Source organism: Callionymus lyra, chromosome 4 (genome assembly GCF_982586985.1).
Source record: "Callionymus lyra chromosome 4, fCalLyr1.hap1.1, whole genome shotgun sequence".
Classification (NCBI taxonomy): domain Eukaryota; kingdom Metazoa; phylum Chordata; class Actinopteri; order Syngnathiformes; family Callionymidae; genus Callionymus; species Callionymus lyra.
Window position 1 is genome coordinate 32661103 of NC_141821.1, and position 21316 is coordinate 32682418.

General features: G+C 43.1%; 3 protein-coding genes across 4 annotated transcripts; 1 reads left to right on the plus strand and 2 right to left on the minus strand.

Moving 5' to 3' along the window:
• Window positions 1-178: 178 nt before the first annotated feature.
• usf3 (upstream transcription factor family member 3) lies at window positions 179-8733 on the minus strand. Its single transcript, XM_087789876.1, has 7 exons — window positions 8437-8733; window positions 7915-8038; window positions 7809-7840; window positions 7618-7700; window positions 7277-7373; window positions 2537-7140; window positions 179-2166 (listed from the first exon to the last, which is right to left on the minus strand). Exons 2-7 carry the CDS (start codon window positions 7956-7958, stop codon window positions 400-402), a joined length of 6627 nt encoding a protein of 2208 aa, XP_087646002.1. The 5' UTR covers window positions 7959-8038; window positions 8437-8733; the 3' UTR covers window positions 179-399.
• Window positions 8734-8840: 107 nt separating this feature from the next.
• Window positions 8841-12454, minus strand: naa50 (N-alpha-acetyltransferase 50, NatE catalytic subunit). 2 transcript variants are annotated; one of them, XM_087789878.1, is made up of 5 exons: window positions 12305-12454; window positions 10851-10984; window positions 10180-10299; window positions 10029-10095; window positions 8841-9954 (listed from the first exon to the last, which is right to left on the minus strand). In XM_087789878.1, the coding sequence occupies exons 1-5, from the start codon at window positions 12310-12312 to the stop codon at window positions 9777-9779; spliced, it is 507 nt and encodes a 168-aa protein (XP_087646004.1). In that variant the 5' UTR covers window positions 12313-12454; the 3' UTR covers window positions 8841-9776. The 2 variants fall into 2 exon arrangements, with proteins under 2 accessions (XP_087646004.1, XP_087646003.1); XM_087789877.1 differs by having other exon boundaries at window positions 10851-10987.
• Window positions 12455-13916: 1462 nt separating this feature from the next.
• atp6v1ab (ATPase H+ transporting V1 subunit Ab) lies at window positions 13917-20686 on the plus strand. Its single transcript, XM_087789879.1, has 15 exons — window positions 13917-14039; window positions 15588-15686; window positions 15825-15953; window positions 16186-16400; window positions 16475-16612; window positions 16692-16843; window positions 16918-17080; window positions 17782-17890; window positions 17968-18090; window positions 18555-18669; window positions 18741-18804; window positions 18869-19072; window positions 19133-19227; window positions 19331-19502; window positions 20099-20686. The coding sequence occupies exons 2-15, from the start codon at window positions 15605-15607 to the stop codon at window positions 20189-20191; spliced, it is 1854 nt and encodes a 617-aa protein (XP_087646005.1). The 5' UTR covers window positions 13917-14039; window positions 15588-15604; the 3' UTR covers window positions 20192-20686.
• The last annotated feature ends 630 nt before the right edge of the window (window positions 20687-21316 follow it).

Here is a 21316-nt window from a genome sequence, read left to right on the forward strand (position 1 = left end):
CCTGTACACGTGTTCTTCACCGGACCTGCATGTATGTTTAGTTATCACTCATTTCTATGCTGAAGTGCACAAGAGCCAGACTGTTTATTTCCAGGTCTAAAACTGGCACCACTTTATGGACTGGAACGTTAGAAACAACTACACCATCTCCTTATAAACTTTATTAATCAATCTTGTATTTACAAATACATACATAATCTATCAATTCTGATATGAAACAATTATTTACAAACAATACTCAGAGAAAAGCTGTTTCTGTACATTACGACCTGATATAAGTTAGCAGATTTACATTTAGAGGTTCCGAAACAAAGAGGAACGTCACATTTAGAGGTTTTGTATAAAAGCGATGTCAACGTTCCGCGCGTGTCCTTGAAACAGCAGCGCATGTTCACGGACTCAGACGGCGGAGCTGCCGTCGTGACCCAGGATGTGGCTGATGTTGTGGGCCGGGCGGTTGGGCTGCTTGCCGGAGTCTGACGTGGAGTTGGAAAGGGACAGCAGCGGAGACATCGGCATGGCCGAGCCGTCGGTGGGCATCCCCGTGGCGATCTCAGGGAACAGAGAAGTGAGACTGAAGTTTGAGATGTGCGGGGTGATTCCAGAGGAGTTCGTGATGGGCATGGGGGGCATTTCAGGCAGCAGGGGGAAGCTGGCCTGAGCGAAGCCGACCGGACGAGGCGGAGACAGGATCGATCCGAAGCGGTTGTTGAGAGGCGGAGCGCTGCCCTTCTCAGAGCTTGGACTGGTAAACATCTGGTTAGGAAAGTACTGGAGGGTGACGTCGCTGGGGAGGCTGGGGTGGGCTGCAGGAGAGTAGGAGGGATAGAAAGAGGGGAGGGTGTTCTGGGCCTCCACTGGAAGCAAGGATGGAGTTCTGGAGGAGTTGGACTGACTGACCGGAGGAATGAAGGAAGAGTTAGCGTTGATAGAGGGGTTCATGCCCCCCTCTGGGATGAAGGGGAAACCAAAGTTCTGAGCCAAATGTTGGTCAGGCACCAGGTTGTTGTCAGCAGAGACTTGACCTCCGTCCGCCATGAAGCGAACAATTGTGCTACGTCTCCCATCGCCGCCCGACTGCGGCCTGCTCAGCAGCACTCCTCCACCAGAGGGCAGCGGCAGGTGACCCTCTGACTCGAACTGGTGAATGGGTCTCAGTGTTCCAGGGCGAGGCCGATCACCGGGCCTTAGCTTCGTTGACTGAGTGTCGCGGGAAAGTTGGCGCGAGTGTTGACCGGCGGCTGCGGGCAGTCGGGAGGGGGCTGATGAGCGCCCCGGCTCAGAGCTGCTGTGGGGTGTCGGGGGGTGGGGGAGACTCGCTCGGACGCCAGTGTGCATATTACTGTTAACCTGAGAAATGTGTCCCTTGTTGCCTTCTAGCCGCATGGAAGAAGCCTTCTGTGTCTGAGGCACACTGGGGCTGGAGGACTTGACTTGAATGTCCCCAGAGGAGCTTCCAGGCACACAGTTATACTCCATGTTGACCGGTGGGCAACACTGGACCACTCGTTGGTGGTTGCTCTGCTCCTGCAGGTGAGGGGAGAGGAGGGTCTGCATGAAGCTCTGACAGGCTTCCTGCTCCCGCAGCACAGCCGGAGCTGCCTGTACCCCCTGTGAAGAGATGTAGCAACCCCGATTTCTGCCATCTGCTTGAGTGCCCATTCTGAAGCCACCTTGCTGCTGCCCTTGGGGTCCCCTCTGCGATGAAGGCCCTGCCTTTGGAGTCATGTCACTACCACGGGAAACTTGAGTCTCAAAGCCACCGAGCTGATGCGCTCCTGGACCTCCACCCATGGACTTGAAAGGCAGACACTCTGTGACCCGCTGGATATCGGCTGGTGCTGCATGGTTCTGTGGGTTGTGGGACAGGTTTGCCTTCCCTCGTGATGAGTCCAGGTACCCACGCATGTCAGCCTGCTCCTGTGTAGTTCCCCGACCAACCTGCAGGTGGAGACCCATCCGCTGCTGCTGCTGCTCACCACTTGTGGAGCTTTTGCCAATGAGAGCCTCTGCAGAGTAGTTTGAGACACGGTGGCGTTCCTGCCGTGAGGTGGCACAGGTGGGATCGGAGGACCGGGACACAGGATTGCTGGGAGGAGAAATGAGCTGCTGCTCCCTGGTCCTTGAACTCATCATCCTCTGCATAGTGTTGGGGTCCTGAGCTGGCTGCAGAGCACATCACATACATTATATATAGACTATAGAGCAGTAATTACAGAGCTCATTTTACATTGCTGTTTTGCATCAATCCTCTTCTAAATATATTAATAATATTCTGGGAAATATGGCTAGCCTTTACTGCTTCTTATTAGAAGAAAAAACAAAACAATATTTCCTGTAATAAAATTGTCCTCAATTTAATATTTAAAATATAGGTTTGATATTTAACTAGAGTTACAGAATTGAGTATAATTTGAAAGAACACAAAGTGTAAGGAGATGGTAATGTCTGACTGCAGCTACTTATTAGCTCCTATGGACTAGCAAGTACACAACCCAGTATAAAATGTCCTAAACATTACATTATAGTCACTAACCTTATGGCCGTCCGGTTGTCCCATGTGGGTGTTGTGGTGGCTTCTTGGCCCAGCGCTCTGGCCTTCACAGTTCTTCTCCTGATGCCTGAAGTGCTGCTGGACTTGCTGCTGGTGCTGCTGGTGTCTGGAGTGGGAGCCCTGTTGTTGCTGCTGCTGCTGCAGCTGTTGGTGCTGTTGGTGTTGTGGTTGGGTCGGCAGTGGATGGGTCTGTTGTTGGTGTGGCTGGGCGTGAGACTGGGTGTGCTGTGTCTGTTGCTGATGTGACGGTTGTGGGTGCGACTGCTGTGGGTGTTGCTGAAGCTGACTCTGTTGCTGATGTGAATGTTGCTGCTGGACCACGGGCTTCTCCAGGTGATGCTGCTTCTGTTGCATGCCGGCAGGTGAAGCACTTTGACCGCCTCGAACCATCCCTCGCTTCTTCTGCACATGTTGTTCCTGCTGCTGCTGCAGTGCCCTCTGGTGTAGAGAGTGGCGATGTGCAGTGTCAGGCTGCATCAAATGGTGTTGTAGATGGTAAAGGTGGTGCCGCTGCTGTTCATGATGCTGCTTCATGTACAGGTTTCCTCCCAGATGCTGCGCCGGCTGGGGTGCAGAGTGCTGTGGGTGACCCTGGGGTATGTGAGACTGGCCTGGTGGGATCTGTTCTAGTGACGGGCAGTGGGAATCTGCAGACTGTACCACTGTGCTCATGAAAGTGTTGGGAAAGAGCGCCCCTCCACCTTCCACGGTTGTTCGCGGCATCAAGGGCAAGGATGTCTGAACTCCTGGTCCTGCCATTATCTGGTTGTGGTCAGATACTTTCACATCCATGTGGCCACTAGGAGGACCTGTGGGGGGGCAAGGCTTGTGTCTCTTAGCGGTGTTCAGCATCGCTTCATCTTGGCCCTGCCGTTTGGGAATTATCTTCCCTTGACGCTCAGCCTGAGCTCTCAGTAAGGACGTCTTTCCATGAGTGTACTCGTTCAGAAGGGCTGCACTTGGGCAGGAAGAGAGGACGATGCTGGAGGGTTGGGACAAGTGCGCTGAAGTCCCCACCGGGGGAGCAACTGAGGGCTGTTGACCTGCTAAACTAGATGAAGTAAGGTAGGGTTTCTGATTGGAACTGGATTTGATCAGATTGTTCACGCTGAGGCTCGCTGCACAGCTACTTTGAGTATGGACCTGAGCCTGGGAATATGAGATGAGATGAGAAGAGTTTTGTAAATGTCGGCCACCACTGGGCAAACCTCCAGACGCCTCTCCAGCCCCTCTGACTGATGCCGACACAGGTGGTTTAGCCGTCACCGTCTCCGAAGGTTTACAAGCTTTAGGGTGGTTCGATGAGCCCTTTTCTTTGCTGGCACAAACTGATGTCTTTGTTGAAGCCCATGTAGTCGTAGTCGAGTTTGTTAAGGTGCTGCTTTCAGAAGAGCAAGCTCCACCTCTCTTTCCTGGACTATCCTGTTCCAGCATGGCTAATGCTAGCATTTCAGCCTGTTCTGATGTGAAGGTGAAGGAACCAAAGGAAGAGGAAGCTGCAGGTATGTTTCCCTGGGGAAGCATCGAGGCCACAGAGAACCCTCGTCCACCAGCCCCCAACATTGAGGGAGAGTCTGCATGTCTGTCAGATGTCAAACTGTGCTCCCCTGTTGGATCATCCAAATTTGTGTACACCTGTTGAGACAACACAAAGTCTTTTGAGGGAAGCGTGTCAGCGGCCGACACCATAACTCCTTTTTCTGCAGCTGTTGTCGAAGATTTCTCTTGTAACGCCTCCCTGTTCAGGACAGGAGTGTGCAAAGCTTTCACCTCAGCTGAGGGGCAGACAGAGGAAGCCGACACATCATGTTGTGACACTGATCTGTTGGTTGTGTCTCTTCCCACAATCTCTGCATTAGTCTCAGTCCTTACAGGGGGCCTCTGACATGTACCAAGAGACGATGGATTCTCATTTGAGGTGGAAGAGCTGATCACAAGATCTTGGGAGCTGGATTTAGTTGGCTTTTGTTGTTGTTGTGAACTTTGAACTGAAGTCACCTTTGTAGCCACTGTGGTACAGACTGGGGTTGGAAATGCAGTGGTCACAGGTGTCTGCTTAAACGGAGGATCTGTGATGCCGACAGGAAACACCACGAGTCGGTTATGTCTAGAAACCACAGTACTGGGGCACCTGCTTGGTGCCATGCTAGTTTCAATGCTAGCTGTAGGTTGTACCTCTGGATTTAAGAGTTTGCTAGCAGCTGAGCATGCTACTCCAGTTACCACTGATTTGATATCAGTGCCTGACACCATTTCAGATAATGGTTTGGATGAAGCAGCCCTGACAGTTGATGCGTTCACAGCTGTTGCTTCACTGCTTGAGCTGACGTTACAGGCATCACTGTGAGCAGCATTGTCAGAGGTGTTAGTCTGTGGATTTGATTGGCTAGCTTCACTGGAGGCATTGCACAAAACCAATTTATGTGTGTTTTGATTATCAGAAACACTTGTAAGAGTTGGGTCAGTGGTGTTGTCACATGTGAGGGGATGTTCTAGAGTCTTCTGTATTGTAGTTTCTGCTGCAGAAGGGATTGTCACAGTGGAAGGCACATGACCCAACTCCTTCTTCTTGGATGGGTTCAACTTCTTGGACACTGTTCTCTTTGAACTTCCAGCAGCTCGTGGCTTCTTTCCAGAAACACTAGCTCCTAACTTGGCTAGGCCCACACAAGGAACATGTATCTGCCCCACAGGGAGTGAAGAAAAGGTACTAGGACCAGAAGAAGGATCTGGTGGCTGTATCTGCTGCACCACTGAAGAAGCTGAAGGACCAGTGTTCTGACTGGTGATGCTCAGTGACAGGCCATGTGAGATGCTCTGGTTAAGACTGCTGAGGGCACCTAAACTATTAAGGGCCACATTAGTCGTTGGTTCCTCAGAGGTGATGGGCTGAACCAACTGCAAGGTGCTCTGTCCACCCTGAGAGGAAGTTTTATCACTGGTCTTCAATGGCTGTAGACTAAACAACTGTCCGTTCACGGTGATAGTGTGTGGGGCAGTTTGGGCTGTTGAGGCCGTTGGAGTCTGACTGACTGGCTTATTCACCTGTGGCTGTGCAGGTCGTGGAAGAATATGCACCAGTTGTTTTCCTCCCACACTCTGTAAGGTTGTTGTAGAAATGCTAGTTGTGGGTACTTGAGTGGTAGATGAGGGTAAGGCAACAGGAACCATTCCAACCTGAGGATTTGGAGCTGCAGGTGCGGACTGATTAGGCGCCTGGATTATGACAATGTGCTGGCAAGGTGTTTTACTGATCACTTCCTCTCTTATAAGCGATTGGGCTGGGCATGGATTGGCTTGCTGCAGGATGACCACGTTAGGGTTGTTAGTTGGCTGCCCTACAGTGTCTCCTGAGGGTGTTGCTACGGCAGGGTTGACCTGAAGCACGTGCATAGTCTGAAGAAGGGGTAGAACAGACGCTTGTGGCTGGGGTACAAGTGTAGTCGGAGTTGGGGCCTTTGCCTGAGGGATAATAGCTGTTGGAGGGCAAGGGATGAGAGAGCCTGGCTGAAAAACAGAAGACTGTGTCTGGGACACAATGGTCGGGTGAGCCACGATCTGTGGCTGAGAAACTATGGTGGCTTGTGGTGGAAGCACAGCACATCGAGGTTGGGGTGCGAGGACGGCTTGTGTCTGGTTTAGGATGGTAGATCGGAGAGGGGAACTTCTTTGAAATGTCGGACATGCGAGAGAAGTTTGCTGTACAGGGATTTGAGATTGCATCTGTATTTGAATGGGCTGAACAGATGGTTTGTTGACTGCAGGACACACAGTCACTTGCTGAACAGTGTGGGTGGTGCTGCCAACCTCCAGTGAGGGAAGGCTCTGGCAAACAGGCTGGACTGTGTTTCCTGCCATTTGAAGTGTTGTCCATGTTGTCTGTGTGCTACCAGAGGCCCCAGTTTGTAGAAGGGCCTGGTTATTAGGGAAGGCGTAACTCAAAGTCCTGGCAGAATCTTGGGCGATGTCTGTGGTAACAGTTTGCATCAATGTTGTTAGGCTGGACACTGGTGTCTCCATCTGGATGGGGTTTACTAAGGAAGGAGGTATGGTGGCAATAGTGGCAACATTAGGGGTAAGTAACTGGGGATTGGATGTAGTCACAGTTGGCAGTTGAAGTGTAATGTAAGAGACAGAAGGTGGCAAAGAAGAGACAGCAGCTGGCTTGTCAATCAAACACTGCTCAACCACAGACAGACCTGGTGTACTCTGCGAGATAGCCGGCCTAGCATTCAATTCTGTGGCTGCAGGGGTGTTGTTTACATGAAGCAACGTTCCATTAACCCTCAGTCCGCTGCCAACATCAACAGGGGCTTGAAGAACTATCGCTTCGGACGGCTGCTTCCCTTGGTTTGAGTCCTTGACAACCGGGGGCATCACGTTGCTTTTGGAGTAGACGATTATTCCTTTAGGGATCTGATGCGTTGGAGTAACCTTTGCCACCTTTGTATATCTCTGTTTGCCCTTCCAGTGAACAGTGGGGTCTTCCAGGATGTTGATGTCGTGAGCTTGAAGAAGTTCAATGTAGTGAGCACTTTCCTTCCTTAACTCCTCCATCTGACGGCGAAGTCGACGTATTTCTTCTGCTGTAGAGGAACAAAGGAAAAGACCAATTCGATTTTAAGATAATTTGAATAATTACAAGAAACCAAATAACATAAATACAAGTTAAAAGAATTTAACATTGCTCTTCATTCATAAAGATCTTTTTGCAGCTTTTACCTTGGACCTTTTCTCCCCCTTCAAGAAGCATGGCGTCGTTTTGCTTCTTCAGTTCAGAGATGTAGCGAAATGCCTGGTCCAAGATCATGTTCTTACTCTAAATTGGGACATTATAATAAAAACAATCGAGTTGTAAATCCATCATGAACATTTTATAAACCATGTTAAAAACATTTGAGTGTGTAAACAGCTTCAAACATTCTAATCAGTACCAAAGTTTTCATATTTTAGGTGGAATGAATATGAAAAACAGGAAACTATAAAATAAGTACCTAATATAAATACTTCCACTTTAACAGAAGCATTAATCTAATTTTAATAGTAGTCCAGAGGTCTCTTACCTGCTTCAGTGCTTGTGAACATGGCAAAAGATTTCCAATCCGGTTTATACCAGCATTTATCTTCTCCTTTCTGTGTCTTTCAACTAATAAGACGAGAAGTTAAGAGTTTATATTGTCCATGTTAATTAATGGAAAAAACAACAATTTTTTTATGACATTTCTAGCCGAGAGATACATAGAAGACAACATACCTGCATTGTGGGATTCTTTGTTTTTCTTTTTTCTAAGAAACAAAAGTTACACACGTTTTTTAAAATGCAACAAAATACAAATACCCAAACATAAAATCTCTCTTACTTTGGTTTTCGACCAGATGCATGTGTTTCAGTCATCTCTGGCATTCTGTCTCAACAGTCTTCTGATGATGAAGGTACCATCAACACATTCACCAAATAGACCTTATATACTCGTCGTTTAGGTCCTGCAATTGCATTTTCACACAGAATTATATTTGTTATTAACTGAAAAGATGCAAACAAGCCTGATCCATAAAAATGCTGCGTTGTTACACATTAAGCTTATCCACTGCTTGTTGATCCTGACTATAATAACGCATTATCATCGAATACTACATCAACAGTATCATTCTAAATAACCCGGAAAGATAATAACGAATTCCTATGAATTTCGCACATGTCAAAACGGTAGGTTTTTATACTACAAGTATATTAATAGGACAAACTAGACAAACACAAATAGGGCTAACAGGCTAACGGCTAGCAATAGCTCCGTGCAAATGCGAGGATTTATACAAAAAACGGCGGATAATCGGGACATAGCCGTAATGAAAATATGCTTGACCGGGTTATTTACACCAACCTGTAGCCTCGACATTGTGGAGACTCTGGATTTGTGCGCGAAGTTGTAAATGAGTGGCTAACTGTTAGCTGGCTGCAACTCATCTCTCAAAACAATCCAGCTACAGTCTAACATGCACAGGGGGGCGGGCTCTCTGGGCTCGTAACCAATGGGATTTGGAAACGGAGACGATGTCAGCCAACCAGAAACACTAGTCGGGGTACAGTTTTAGAGTTTACTGTGGTATTTCTGTGCACCTTTTCCATAAATTGTACGTGAACAAAATGAGGCAATTTATTTCAAAACAAACGAAAAAATAAAAAATAAAAAAATACGATCAAGTTTAAAACGGAATGTAAAAGAGACCACCAACCAGACCAAGGACCCACCACAATATGACCCAAAACAAAACAAAGTCACATATATTGCAAATAGTAATTCCTTTATTTAGACGTTAAAAAGTCTTACAATATAGAGCTCCGGAAAAGATAAAATTCTTCAAAGAAAAGAAAAACATGCTTATACTACAATAGAGAACTTGAGTCTCTACACATGCATTGGCGTCAGAGTTTCTTCTGGGTACACCGCCATTGTTAATGTTAACTTTAGAACCAAGGTGTCAATAGTTAAGGCCTGATGCTCAGTCTACAAAAGTTGTGAAGCCTACTTTGACAAGGTTGCATAAGATGCCAAAGGTAGAGAAGTCTGTTCGGCAGAAGTTGTAATTCTCTGCTCAACATTTGTGACCATTTCACACAAACCCAGGAGAACCTCTGGACCAGCTGCTGTAGCAAAGTAAAAATTAAAACCATTAGTTTGAAAAGGTTTTAAATGACCAGAAATCTTAGTTTGCAGGAGATAACACCATTAGCCCCCCTTTTGTGAACTTACAACCGTTTTTTGTGATTCCTCTGATATTTCCCACAGCCTGGTCGTGTTCCCATTAATGCCAGAACTGATGGTGAGGAGATAATGCCATTCCCGAACAATCCAAATTTCCTGGGACTGTCAGTCATGTGACGACCAATTCAAATCAACGATTATTTGCACACAAGAATTGAAACCATTTTTTTTAGAACTGCATAAAAACAAACCAAAAATAACTTGTTTTTTTGCAACACCACAACCATCAACTTCATCAAATCTAAAAGTGTCTGCAAATTTAACAATATTTGGAAATTCTCTTGGATAATTTGACTGTTATGAAGAATGGGGAGCATTAAAATATGCCAAAAAACAACAAAACAAAAGGCCCATTTGCAATTTGTACTTTTGAACAAAGTGTTGACGCTCAGCGCATTTCACAGTTCTGTTTCTGTGGGGTAGAGCACATTGGTGTGCTTTCGGAAAGCTGTGTCCCCCTACTCTGTCTTCTGAGGCTCTCTGGTGAGAGCTGCACTGGGGCTGCGCAGGCTCTTCTGCAACACATGTGCGTCTGCTGGCTCTATTCTCTTGTAATAATTCTTTTTCGTTTCGATGATCTCGAAGCCGAACTTCTGATAAAAGTCGATGGCCGACTCATTGTTGATCTGCACATGACTGTAAGCAGAAGAACAAACATGAGTTATTGGCTCTTGTGTTGACTGAAAATAACGCAAACGTCATTAACTCACAGGTAAATGTTGTCAAAAGTGCCGTCTTTCTCACAGATGTTTAGCACATGATTCAACATCTTTGTACCTTCAAAAGAAAAAACAAAACTGTGGTTAGAAATCGTTTTAAGCATCAATAAAAATGTAAAATTAGTCTTGAAAAGTGTCTTACCAATTCCAAGTCTACGGTAAGGTGCTAGACAGCCGAGTGTCATGATGTACAGTCTTTTCTGGTTCTGGGAGTGGTCCACTCTGCAGCACACGGCCCCCACTGCGATGTCATTGAAGTATGCTGCCAGAAAACAAATTTTCATGAAATAAATTCCATTTGTTTTGACTTTGGGCAGGATGGAAGAATGGCAGATGTTAATTTAATTCTTAATATAATAATAATTAATTGTACCATTTCAAATCTTCTTAAGAAGTCTGGACTTAAATAAAATGCACTATCAATAGATTTTTAAAACACTAGACCAGACATTCTATAGCCAGAAATAGACTGACTGAGGGATTTGGAAAAACTCCTTCAAAACAATTGAATACCGATAGCTGATCATGTCCTAATGACAGGGTACATCTTAAATTTGGATTATCATTTTATTTTATAAATCCCCTCAATAGTGCCAAATGGGAAGGTTTGAAATAGCAGGTGCTTAAAATTTACATAAAAAGGCAATTGATTATAAAAATCTGAAGTTGTAAAATATACAATTTCCCTTTGACTAAATCCCCATTGTGTCAGTATTAGTTTTCCATTAGAGAAAATGAAACCAAAATGAGGCACCTAATTCACCACAGCTTTTCAGTTTGTTTATTACCGTTTATGACAGATACAGTTCTTACCTAGCTTTGCGAGTTCTCCAACTTCAAGCACATCTTTGTAAAACTTGTCGTTGTAGCTGACGGGGAAGATGACCTGGTTCAGACGTTTCAACTGCTTAATGTTGTGGGGCGTAACGTCCCCCAACTCGATCCGGCTACTGAAACAAGAGCAAATCGGTCAAAGAACTATCATACTACAAGAGTATTCATTTCATTGCTACCTTGTACATATACTTCACATTTTAAATGTCCATTAAGCATCGAGACACATTAGCAATAGCATACTTTTAAAGTTTTTGTTGACGTTGTTACAATTTCAAGAGGCCCCTACAGCTGAAAAATGACATGCGATAGCAGCCATGGCCAATGCTATTGTTAAAGAAGCTTTGTTGTCCACCACCTGCCACTTTCTGCACTTGATTGTACCTAGACCAATTGTTCACCAGTGACTGGTAGAATGTGTTAGAATCTGTTCTGGAAATGGATGCTTGGAACAAATGATTGTCACTTTCAACTACTGTCCTCGATTTATTTGTTCAGAGCATTTCACTCTAAAATTCTATATGATATATAGATAAACTTTATTGATGCATGTTAGTATGCAACTGTTCAAACACATATTTGAATAGATTACAACTGTAAATAGAAAACTTTCATCAGGATTGTTTTCACTGCTTGTTTAATGTGTACCCGATCAAGATTTGGTACCGTCACAAGTATCTATAGTCAAGTAAAACATTCCTGACAGATATAAATAAAATACTCGTGGACCATTTTGTAATATAATTTAAAAACAGGAGAGCAATCTAACCTGGTAAATGTGGAGGAAGTATTCGTACATCAGAATCAAACATTTTTATTGCCAGTGTTGTTAACATATCATAAGATTTATTTTTGTAGTGACAGAATAAAATAATAAATACACGCGTTTGCATTCTTTAAATATTACAGACTGAGTGTTGTTTGTGTCAGTTATTATGGATAAAATTAAGCTGGTCTTATTTATTTTTAACCTTACATGTCAACTTAAAGCCATCATTCTTTAGGCAGTGTGAACAAGCGGTTAATATTCTAACTTTTAACTTTTGCAGCAGTTATATCCTTGAATTACGTGACTTTATCTCTCTTGGTTCTTAAATGTCATCCTCTACCAAACCGAAAGTTATCATGTGTGCAGACACCATAAGTAAAATGAGTCACTATAGTAGCCCAGCTACTTAACATTCCTGCTGAGTCCACCAACTACTACTACGGTCGACTTGTGAGCAGCACTCTCAGGCGTCCAACACAAAACAATCTTCAAAGCTGCTTAAGTTGGTCTCAGTGTCAGCCTGTAGCCGCTGAGCCGTTTTCGAAGCGGTGCGGAATAAAAATAGCCAACAGTTAGCTAGCCTCGCCTAGCCTCTCCTCCCTCTCTTAACGTTTTTCCCTTCGCTGCTGCTGGCGGAGGACATTATTGGACACATTCTACTCACCCTTTCATTGTAAACAGATATAATCCTTATGTTCGATCAAGGTCGACGATTATTTGACAGAGTAAGGATCGGGGATGTCTCCCGTTTCACCCTCCACATGTAGCTAGTTATGATGGTTGCTGTTAGCTTCCCTCCACGACTGAGAAGAACATCCTGTCAACCCTGACCCCCGCATGCGCACTGCTACTTTGAGTGATCGGAGTCATTTTCACCTGTGTTTAGTCTCTCAGGTACAGCGCCCGCAGCCAAGAGTCTTTGCCTCGAAACGATTATAATGTATGGTTGTAAGGACTTATTAAGAGTTGGTCAGAACATAGAGAGTGTCATTCCGTTTCTCTTTGATCATCACAATCATAGCCTGGCAGATAAAATGCAGGGTTAAATCCTTTTCCTTTTGAATCTGGATTTTATTTTATGTTTTATGTTATACAAATAAAAGTAATTTAAATATACATTAACTAAAATTCACATGATTACAGTTTTATTATATGGTAAGGTAAGGTAAAACTTTATTGATCCCTCAGTAGGTCTCTTTCGGGAAATTGTTTTTTTCCAATAGCCACAGAAAATACAGCAATTTTTCATTAAAAATAAATAAAAATAAAATAAAAACAAGAACATAAAGAGAAAGAACAAGATGACACAATCTAAGTCTAAAGAACATAGATCAAAGAAAAAGGATACAAAGATTAACATAGAATAGAATGTTAAGATACATTCACTCCACTCTTGCCCCCGAACTCGGAATTGTACAATTTAATAGCCCGAGGAATGAATGAGTCCTTGAGTCTATAAGTGTTGCATCATAGGAGGAGCATTCGTGCTCCATCTGCTTCTCTGCTCACTGATGACAGTGTTGAGAGGATGACTGTCATCATCCATGATGGACAGTAGTTTGTTCAGTGATCTCCTCTCAGCAACTGTCACCAGTGAGTCAATTATTATTATTTATCAATTATGTTTGATTTGAACCATCATTTTAAAAAAGCCAATTATTGGATTTTAACATCCCAGGGAAGTTTAAACGCTTATTATTGTTTTGTTTTTTTTTCCCACCAGTATTCTTTGAAATAATTGCCATGCATCAGCGTCCGAGGTCAGTGACCAGGGCACAGTGAAACCGTGTTAGTTACTGCCTTTATAGGCGCCATTTTGGCTCCTTTATTTCACCAAAGACAATCGCTCAAAAGAGAGAGTGGTCTCTCACATTGACTTTGACAATGGACTACTTTCGAGGCACAGTGAAAATATATTTTTATATGTATATGAACACATTTACGAATATAAGTTTATAATAACTACGTGTTTTTGTTTGTTATAATTTGCTTTCCAGCTAATATGTCCATCAGGAGCCAAGGTTCGGATGTAAGAATGCTTGTTCTCTGCCTCAGCAAATTCACCTTCTGTTTTTATTTTTTTTTTATTTATATCTTATGGTATTTAATGTTATGATTAAAATCCTTTATTTATTTATTTATAAACCCACATTTTATAAGTGTACTGCAACCCTAGGCTCATTTGCTAAAGCTAAATTAAAACCAAAAACGGCTTCGAGTGGCGCATCTGTTTCTCTCGCAGATCTCTGCGGCTCTGGGCGGATCCAAAATGGCGTCAGTTGCAGCGGCCCTGCAATAAAACGAAGCAGCGAGTGAATGAAGTCAGCTGACCTCAGCCTGCTGTCACGCATCGTTTCTCCGGGAGGAAGACAGAAAAGCACCAGTTCCCCATCAAGGCTGTAAGTATAACATTGACACGGAGGTCATTTTTATCGCGGTATTTGAACTAAACATCGTTATCTTTTGTGAGACAACACTTCCATGTCTGTACTGCAGTAAAACATGAGCCGCTTTACCTCTGAGGCCGAGACCTGTCGTGTTACTCCGCGCACACGACTCACTATTATTCTTATTAAATCCATCCTCACGACTCACACTTCCATCCCATTCGTTTGATCGTCTCTCTTCAAGCGGCGTTAGTATAAGCTAGCTAGGCTACAATATACAGAATCTCGTGTCATTGGCGGACATTTCATGATCTCTGCGTCAAACAACGCAACATTGACAGGTGAAGAAAATGATTTTAACATCACCTGATTCTTTCTATTCACGTTCCTGTGCTAACATTTTGCACCTGCATGTCAAGTATCTGAGGGTTTTTTTCTAGTCGTGCCAAAACACTGCTTTACTGTAAATGATAGACTAGCAACGATTATAGAATCTCAAATTCATCATTTAAACAAAACATGGCAGTTTTATCATACTGTCAGAAATATAAATTATATTATAAATATAAATGGTGTCTTCATGGAAAGCATCGTCTGTTTTAAATGTATAAGTGCGTAATAATTGTGAGTGAATTAAAAACATCTTGATGAAAATATTAATAATGACTTCAGTTAACTTCCTGTTTCTCCCTCCATGTTAATTTTCCACTTCCTTATCTTGAACGTTAAAGCCGGACAGTCATGTGCCAGTCATATGACCAGATGTCATGTCTGCTCCTTTCTCATCTATTACTCTGTAACTTACAGGTTCTTTATTGGTTGTATATCTAAACTAACTGTAGTCCGTCTAAGACACTGTGCCATTGTTTCCCTGCAGCTTCTCTCATTGATCTGTTAAGTAATGTTAGGGTTTGTCTACCTGGTGATCAAACAAGTTGATCTGTTGACTCGGGTCTTCTTTGAGTCAATCACCAGAAACTCTGTTCCTTATCTTGCCATTGTCTTGTCAATCGACGCTCCCGACAACACATGTTGACCACGTTAGTTTCTGTCGATTGTAGACACCACATTTTGTAGTTGTCAAAGCTTATTCCCATATAACTGTAATAACACTAATCATGCAGTACTCTTATTGACCTAATGGTGGAGCTGCTTTATCCCTGCACAGATGGCGCAAAGCTAGTGGTGAGTAAACAGGAAGAATGAACATCAGTTCGAAGGACAATATAAGGGCATCACTAAAGTGAAAGTTTACTCATTAAATTATATTTGATTTAATAATCATACACTAAAATGTTATCTTCAATCCATCGGGATCAATTCCTCTCCTCAATTATTGTGAAGAGCCAGCTCTGTACTGGACAGTTTTGGATATTTTATAATGTTTGTATTGTGTATTATTGTTTACATTTTGTGTATAAAATACATTTCATAGTTTTGTTTCAGCCTAATGCTTGTAATCTTCAACTACATTTTTTCATATGCTACTAAAATGTACTTTTTTTTTTTTTTAATTGTGTCTTCTAACACATTTTAATTTTAATTTGTTTGACTTTGTAGTGAGACATAAAAAGAAGATGGACTTCTCTAAGCTGCCCAAGATCAGGGATGAGGAGAGGGAGAGCCAGTTTGGATACGTCCATGGAGTCTCCGGTCCTGGTGAGTCCACCGACAACATAACGTTTAACAAAAACACACTTCCTCTCTTAGAAACAAAACTTCTTATTGCAAATCCAAGTGCAAGTCAGATATTTTTTTTGAATCCTCTTGACCAAAGTTTCAATCTTTTGCCTCCAGTGGTGACAGCTACAGCCATGGCAGGAGCCGCCATGTACGAGTTGGTCCGTGTCGGTCACAGTGAGCTGGTGGGTGAAATCATCAGATTAGAGGGTGACATGGCCACGATCCAGGTCTACGAGGAGACTTGTATCCTTTCTTTTGACGGCCTCAAGGCAAATCTTTAAGGTGACATGATGAACTAAAATTTCAAGAACAGAATAATTACGACATCATTATCACTTTAACTTTTCTATGCTCTCATTTGAAGCTTTACTTCCCTTATTCTTGTATTTTGATGAATCTAAAGATTCTCATTTTAATTTAAAACTGATATCTTTATGAATTATCCTGGATTTCTTTTCCTGAGCATAAAAATCAGCCGGTGTATCTGTTGGAGATCCAGTCCTGCGAACTGGAAAACCTCTCTCTGTGGAGTTGGGTCCAGGTATCATGGGCTCCATCTTTGATGGTATCCAGCGACCCCTGAAGGACATCAATGACCTCACACAGAGCATCTACATCCCCAGAGGTGTGAACATTGGAGCTCTCAACCGGGACCTCAAATGGGAGTTTACTCCCAGCAAGAGCCTGCGGGTGAGTAAACGACCGACTGCTGCGCTGGAGTTGCCATGTTTACTCTTTTCATAACGGTCTTGATTTTGGAATAGGTTGGCAGTCACATCACCGGGGGAGACATCTATGGATTGGTGTATGAGAACTCTCTGATCAAGCACAAGATCATGCTGCCTCCCAAAAACAGAGGGACTGTGACATATGTAGCACCACCTGGAAACTATGACATCTCTGTAAGTGGAGTGTTCCATTTTATTTTTAGTTCTCAAATGATCTTCATTTCCTCTTTATTAATGTTGGTGTGTGTTCCAGGACGTGGTGATGGAGCTGGAGTTTGAGGGTGTGAAGGAGAAGTTCACAATGGTTCAAGTGTGGCCTGTTCGGCAAGTGCGTCCGGTCACGGAGAAGCTGCCGGCCAATCACCCGCTGCTGACCGGACAGAGAGTCCTGGATGCTCTTTTCCCGTGAGAGTCTTTTTGATATTTACAACATGATTATTTCAACATTATTGTGCCGAACATCTGATCTTTCTCCACAGCTGTGTACAGGGAGGAACCACCGCCATCCCAGGGGCTTTCGGTTGTGGCAAGACTGTCATCTCCCAGTCCCTCTCCAAGTACTCCAACAGCGACGTCATCGTCTATGTGGGCTGTGGAGAGCGTGGTAACGAGATGTCTGAAGTACTGAGAGACTTCCCTGAGGTGAGCTGTGGCTACATGGAATACTAGCTGCTGATCTTCACCCACTCTGACTGACCTGTACGAGACTAAATTATTAGTGATACTATTGCCCATCATTTATATTATCTATAACAGTAGTCGCCGACCCCCAGTTCAGGGTCCGGTACCGGTCTGTGAAACATTTGTTACCAGGCCGCACAGAAAGAATAACCATTTGTATTATTGATTGTTAATGTCTGACATGTTTTGTTTTGACAAAAAGATGGTATTTTCTCCTGAGTTAAATGATCGTCAAATCGTTTTATGTGTCACGCAAGATGGTTTTCTCAAAAGGAAATGGAATTAATATTAATTTCCTGACCTAGTAAAGATGCCACTGTTTAGGATGAGATGAGGAACAGAGATGATGGATGTCAACAATTGAGACTTCCAATAACCATAAAACTGAGGTTGAAGAAAATTAATTTAATACTCCTTTTTTAAAGACAATTTGGTAGTATTTGTTAACATTTTGACACCAGGTTGATTAACTCAATACTGACACTTGAGAAAAGCTTGATGGATGGTACTTTAATGACTCCCCTGGAGGTGAAATTATTTGTCCAGCAGCAATAACTCGTCCATGAATGTAAAACGATCAAATAAATGGATACAAAGCATATAAAAAGACATGAATAAATCTGAGGTATGCAATTTTTGTAACGTTTCTCTATGGCCCGCAGCTGACAATGGAGGTGGATGGAAAGACAGAGAGCATTATGAAGAGAACAGCTCTGGTAGCCAACACTTCTAACATGCCTGTGGCAGCCAGAGAAGCCTCCATCTACACAGGTGCCTTACACCCTCCTTCAATCTATCAAGAGATTCAATCTGTAAATTCTTATTACATCATTTATCCAATATCTCAGGAATCACACTGTCCGAGTACTTCCGAGACATGGGATACAACGTGAGCATGATGGCAGACTCCACCTCACGTTGGGCTGAAGCTCTCAGGGAGATTTCTGGACGTCTGGCTGAGATGCCGGCTGGTATGTCGTTTCTTTTAGTCTTGCACTCCATAGGCCACCATGATCTATATCGGTTGTTAAAAGCATTGTTCTTTCTCATTAAAATGTACATGTCTATTTTTTTTTTATTTTTTTTTTAAATATGGATAAAATGGCAACATTTAGATTTGAATAAAATGCTAAAAAAAACACCTAAACATGTATTATAGATAGACCTTTTTATGGACAATTTTTAGATTCAATGTATTATATATCATCTTTGATTCTTATGCCCATGAAGGTAAAAGCACATCTAACTTGGAAGTAAAGCGAGAGCTTGTGAAGAAAAATGACTTTTCTTTTTTTTTTTTCTGGTGTGACCACACCCGTGTAACGTCTACCTCTGTCATTTGGAGACGCAATTTTGTGTCGTAACAGACTCTGATCTCCACTAGAGGGAGCTGTAGCAGTGTCATTCTTTAAACTAACCACCTGCTGTCTAACAGATAGTGGTTATCCTGCGTACCTGGGCGCCCGTCTGGCCTCCTTCTACGAGCGAGCTGGTCGAGTCAAGTGTCTGGGCAACCCTGAGCGAGAGGGAAGCGTCAGCATTGTTGGAGCGTGAGTGCAGTTTTGATCCTGTGTCTTTAGCGTGTCTTTGGAAAGGGTAAAGACGATTTTTGTTTCCTCAGTGTGTCGCCTCCTGGTGGTGATTTCTCTGACCCCGTTACATCAGCCACCCTCGGTATTGTTCAGGTAGGTGACGAGTGCAATGACGACGGATGAGGGTTCATTTTGACGAAGTGTTCTGCCTCGACAGGTGTTCTGGGGCTTGGATAAGAAACTAGCTCAGAGGAAGCACTTCCCTTCGGTGAACTGGCTCATCAGCTACAGCAAGTACACCCGCGCTCTGGACGAATACTACGACAAGCACTTCCCCGAGTTTGTACCCCTGCGTACCAAAGCCAAGGAGATCCTGCAGGAAGAGGAGGACCTTGCTGAGATTGTGCAGCTTGTGGGAAAGGTGAGTTAAAAGGTGGAAGCAGACTTTATTTATGATTGACCCGCTTCATCCGTCCGACAGGCTTCACTGGCAGAAACGGATAAGATCACCCTGGAGGTGGCCAAACTGCTCAAGGATGACTTCCTTCAGCAGAACGGTTACACTCCCTATGACAGGTAACTGACGGACACACATGCAGGACAAACACGGATAGTAATCATTTGAGTCGGTTTGATTTCCTCCTGATGGAGCCTAAAGGAAGACGTTTTATTTGTCTAGGTTCTGTCCCTTCTACAAGACCGTGGGAATCCTGTCCAACACCATCGCTTTCTACGACATGGCACGACACGCCGTAGAGACCACAGCTCAGAGTGACAACAAGATCACCTGGGCCATGATCAAAGAGCACATGGGCGAGATCCTCTACAGGCTCAGCGCCATGAAATTCAAGGTCGGTTTCCCCCCTTAACAAATAGAAATAAAACTGCTCTGAATGACTACCCTTGTAATGCACACATAGTTAATAAATGTTCCTGATTTTAAAAGTGACTTTATTTCAAACTAGAAGCTGAATTAGATGCGACTATTCCAGATAAATGCGTAAATTAAAACTTGTTGACTTTTCCTGTCACATGTTCCCGATATCAAGTTTTTTTTTTTTTATTCAATTCAAGTAGCTTTTTCTTAGGTTTATTTAATCATCTTTCTGTTGGTGATTTCCTTTTGTTTGCCTATTTTGCCAACTTTATACAATCATCTTCTCAATATTCTCTTTAGGTTTTTATTTTTAAAGTTTTAATAGTCTTTTTTTTTTTTTTTTTTTTAAATATTGGTTTCCATTTCTCCCTCATAATTTCACCTTTTTAAAGTATCTTTATTTGTTAACCATATAGAGCTCCTGTCCTGTTTAAAATTAAAAAAAAAAAAAAGTTTTGGTTGTGTTATTTTCGTTCCTCTTTATTAATTTTAGTGTTTGCGTCAAACAATCTGTGGAAAAACCCTTGTTACTACACAACTTTGTGCTGAGTCTTGCTTGTGCCGTTTCAGGACCCGGTGAAGGACGGCGAGGCTAAGATCAAGGCCGAGTACGCACAACTGGTAGAGGACATGCAGAATGGCTTCCGTACTCTGGAGGAGTAGTCATCTGTCCATCCACAATGTCCCCCTCCCACCAATCACATTCCAACACCTCATATTCCCGTGTGCTTCCCTGTGATCCATGTCTGTGAACGGTCGTGCGACTTGATGTAGAGGAAAAGACGAAGATGAACTGCATTGACGACTCTCTGTGGCCTCGTGTCGGCTTGACTCTGGATCCTCTGCATGTCGTTGGCGTGTGTGCGTGAAAGAGGACATTCTTCCCACTCGTTTACATCTTTTCCGCCTGTAGTCGTGTTCCTGCAGTTTGGTTGATGTACTGTAATCATGATCCTCTGTACAGAAGAATATTGAATATAACTTTAATAAGATCAGTCTATTTATTGCCAGCATAATGACGTAAAACGCTTTGGTGTCCCCGTTTTTATGTTTGTGTTCATGCAGTGCAGTGTTGTTGTGTGTTTGCTGTATGAATGTGTAAGAGCTGGTCATCTAACGTCATGTTACTCTTGAAGGATTAAAACATGATAAAATGGTTTGACTCCATTTTGTTTGGACTTGATTGTTTCTAAAGAATGTGGTGTGGGCTGTTCAACAGGTCTCTCAGTGCCTCACACAGAGCAGAGACTTATGTTATAAATAGCTCAGATTAGCCATCTTTTGTCAATCAAAGGAAACCAGTTGTGAAACAGGATTTTTTTTTTTTCTTTTCTTTCCCCGCGGTGACCCCGAACTTGTTGCGCATCACAAACACTGCAATTTGTTAGTCAGGAGGAATCCACAGGGTCATCCATCTTAAATACTGAAGATGAACAAAAGTGAGCGCAAAATAACCACATTAGACATCAAGTCGTTCATCCTTCTCAAGCACCATTAAGTGAAACAGGTGACAGGGTTTACCATCAATCTCAGACAAAAAATCAATAGTCAGAAATCCCTTGGATGTATAATTTTGGGGAGCAATGGTGAAGGAATAAAGTAAAGTGAACTAATACTACTATTGAAGTAATAATAAACCCTAAACTGGGATAAGAGCTTTACATTTGTTCAATGAAGGATGTTGTCTAGAGTAAACAGTTATTTGTTTCTATTACCATAATTATTTCAGATATGTAATAAAAAATGTTTATTTTGATAGACAGTGTGAAGGCTGATGCTCCCTCCCAT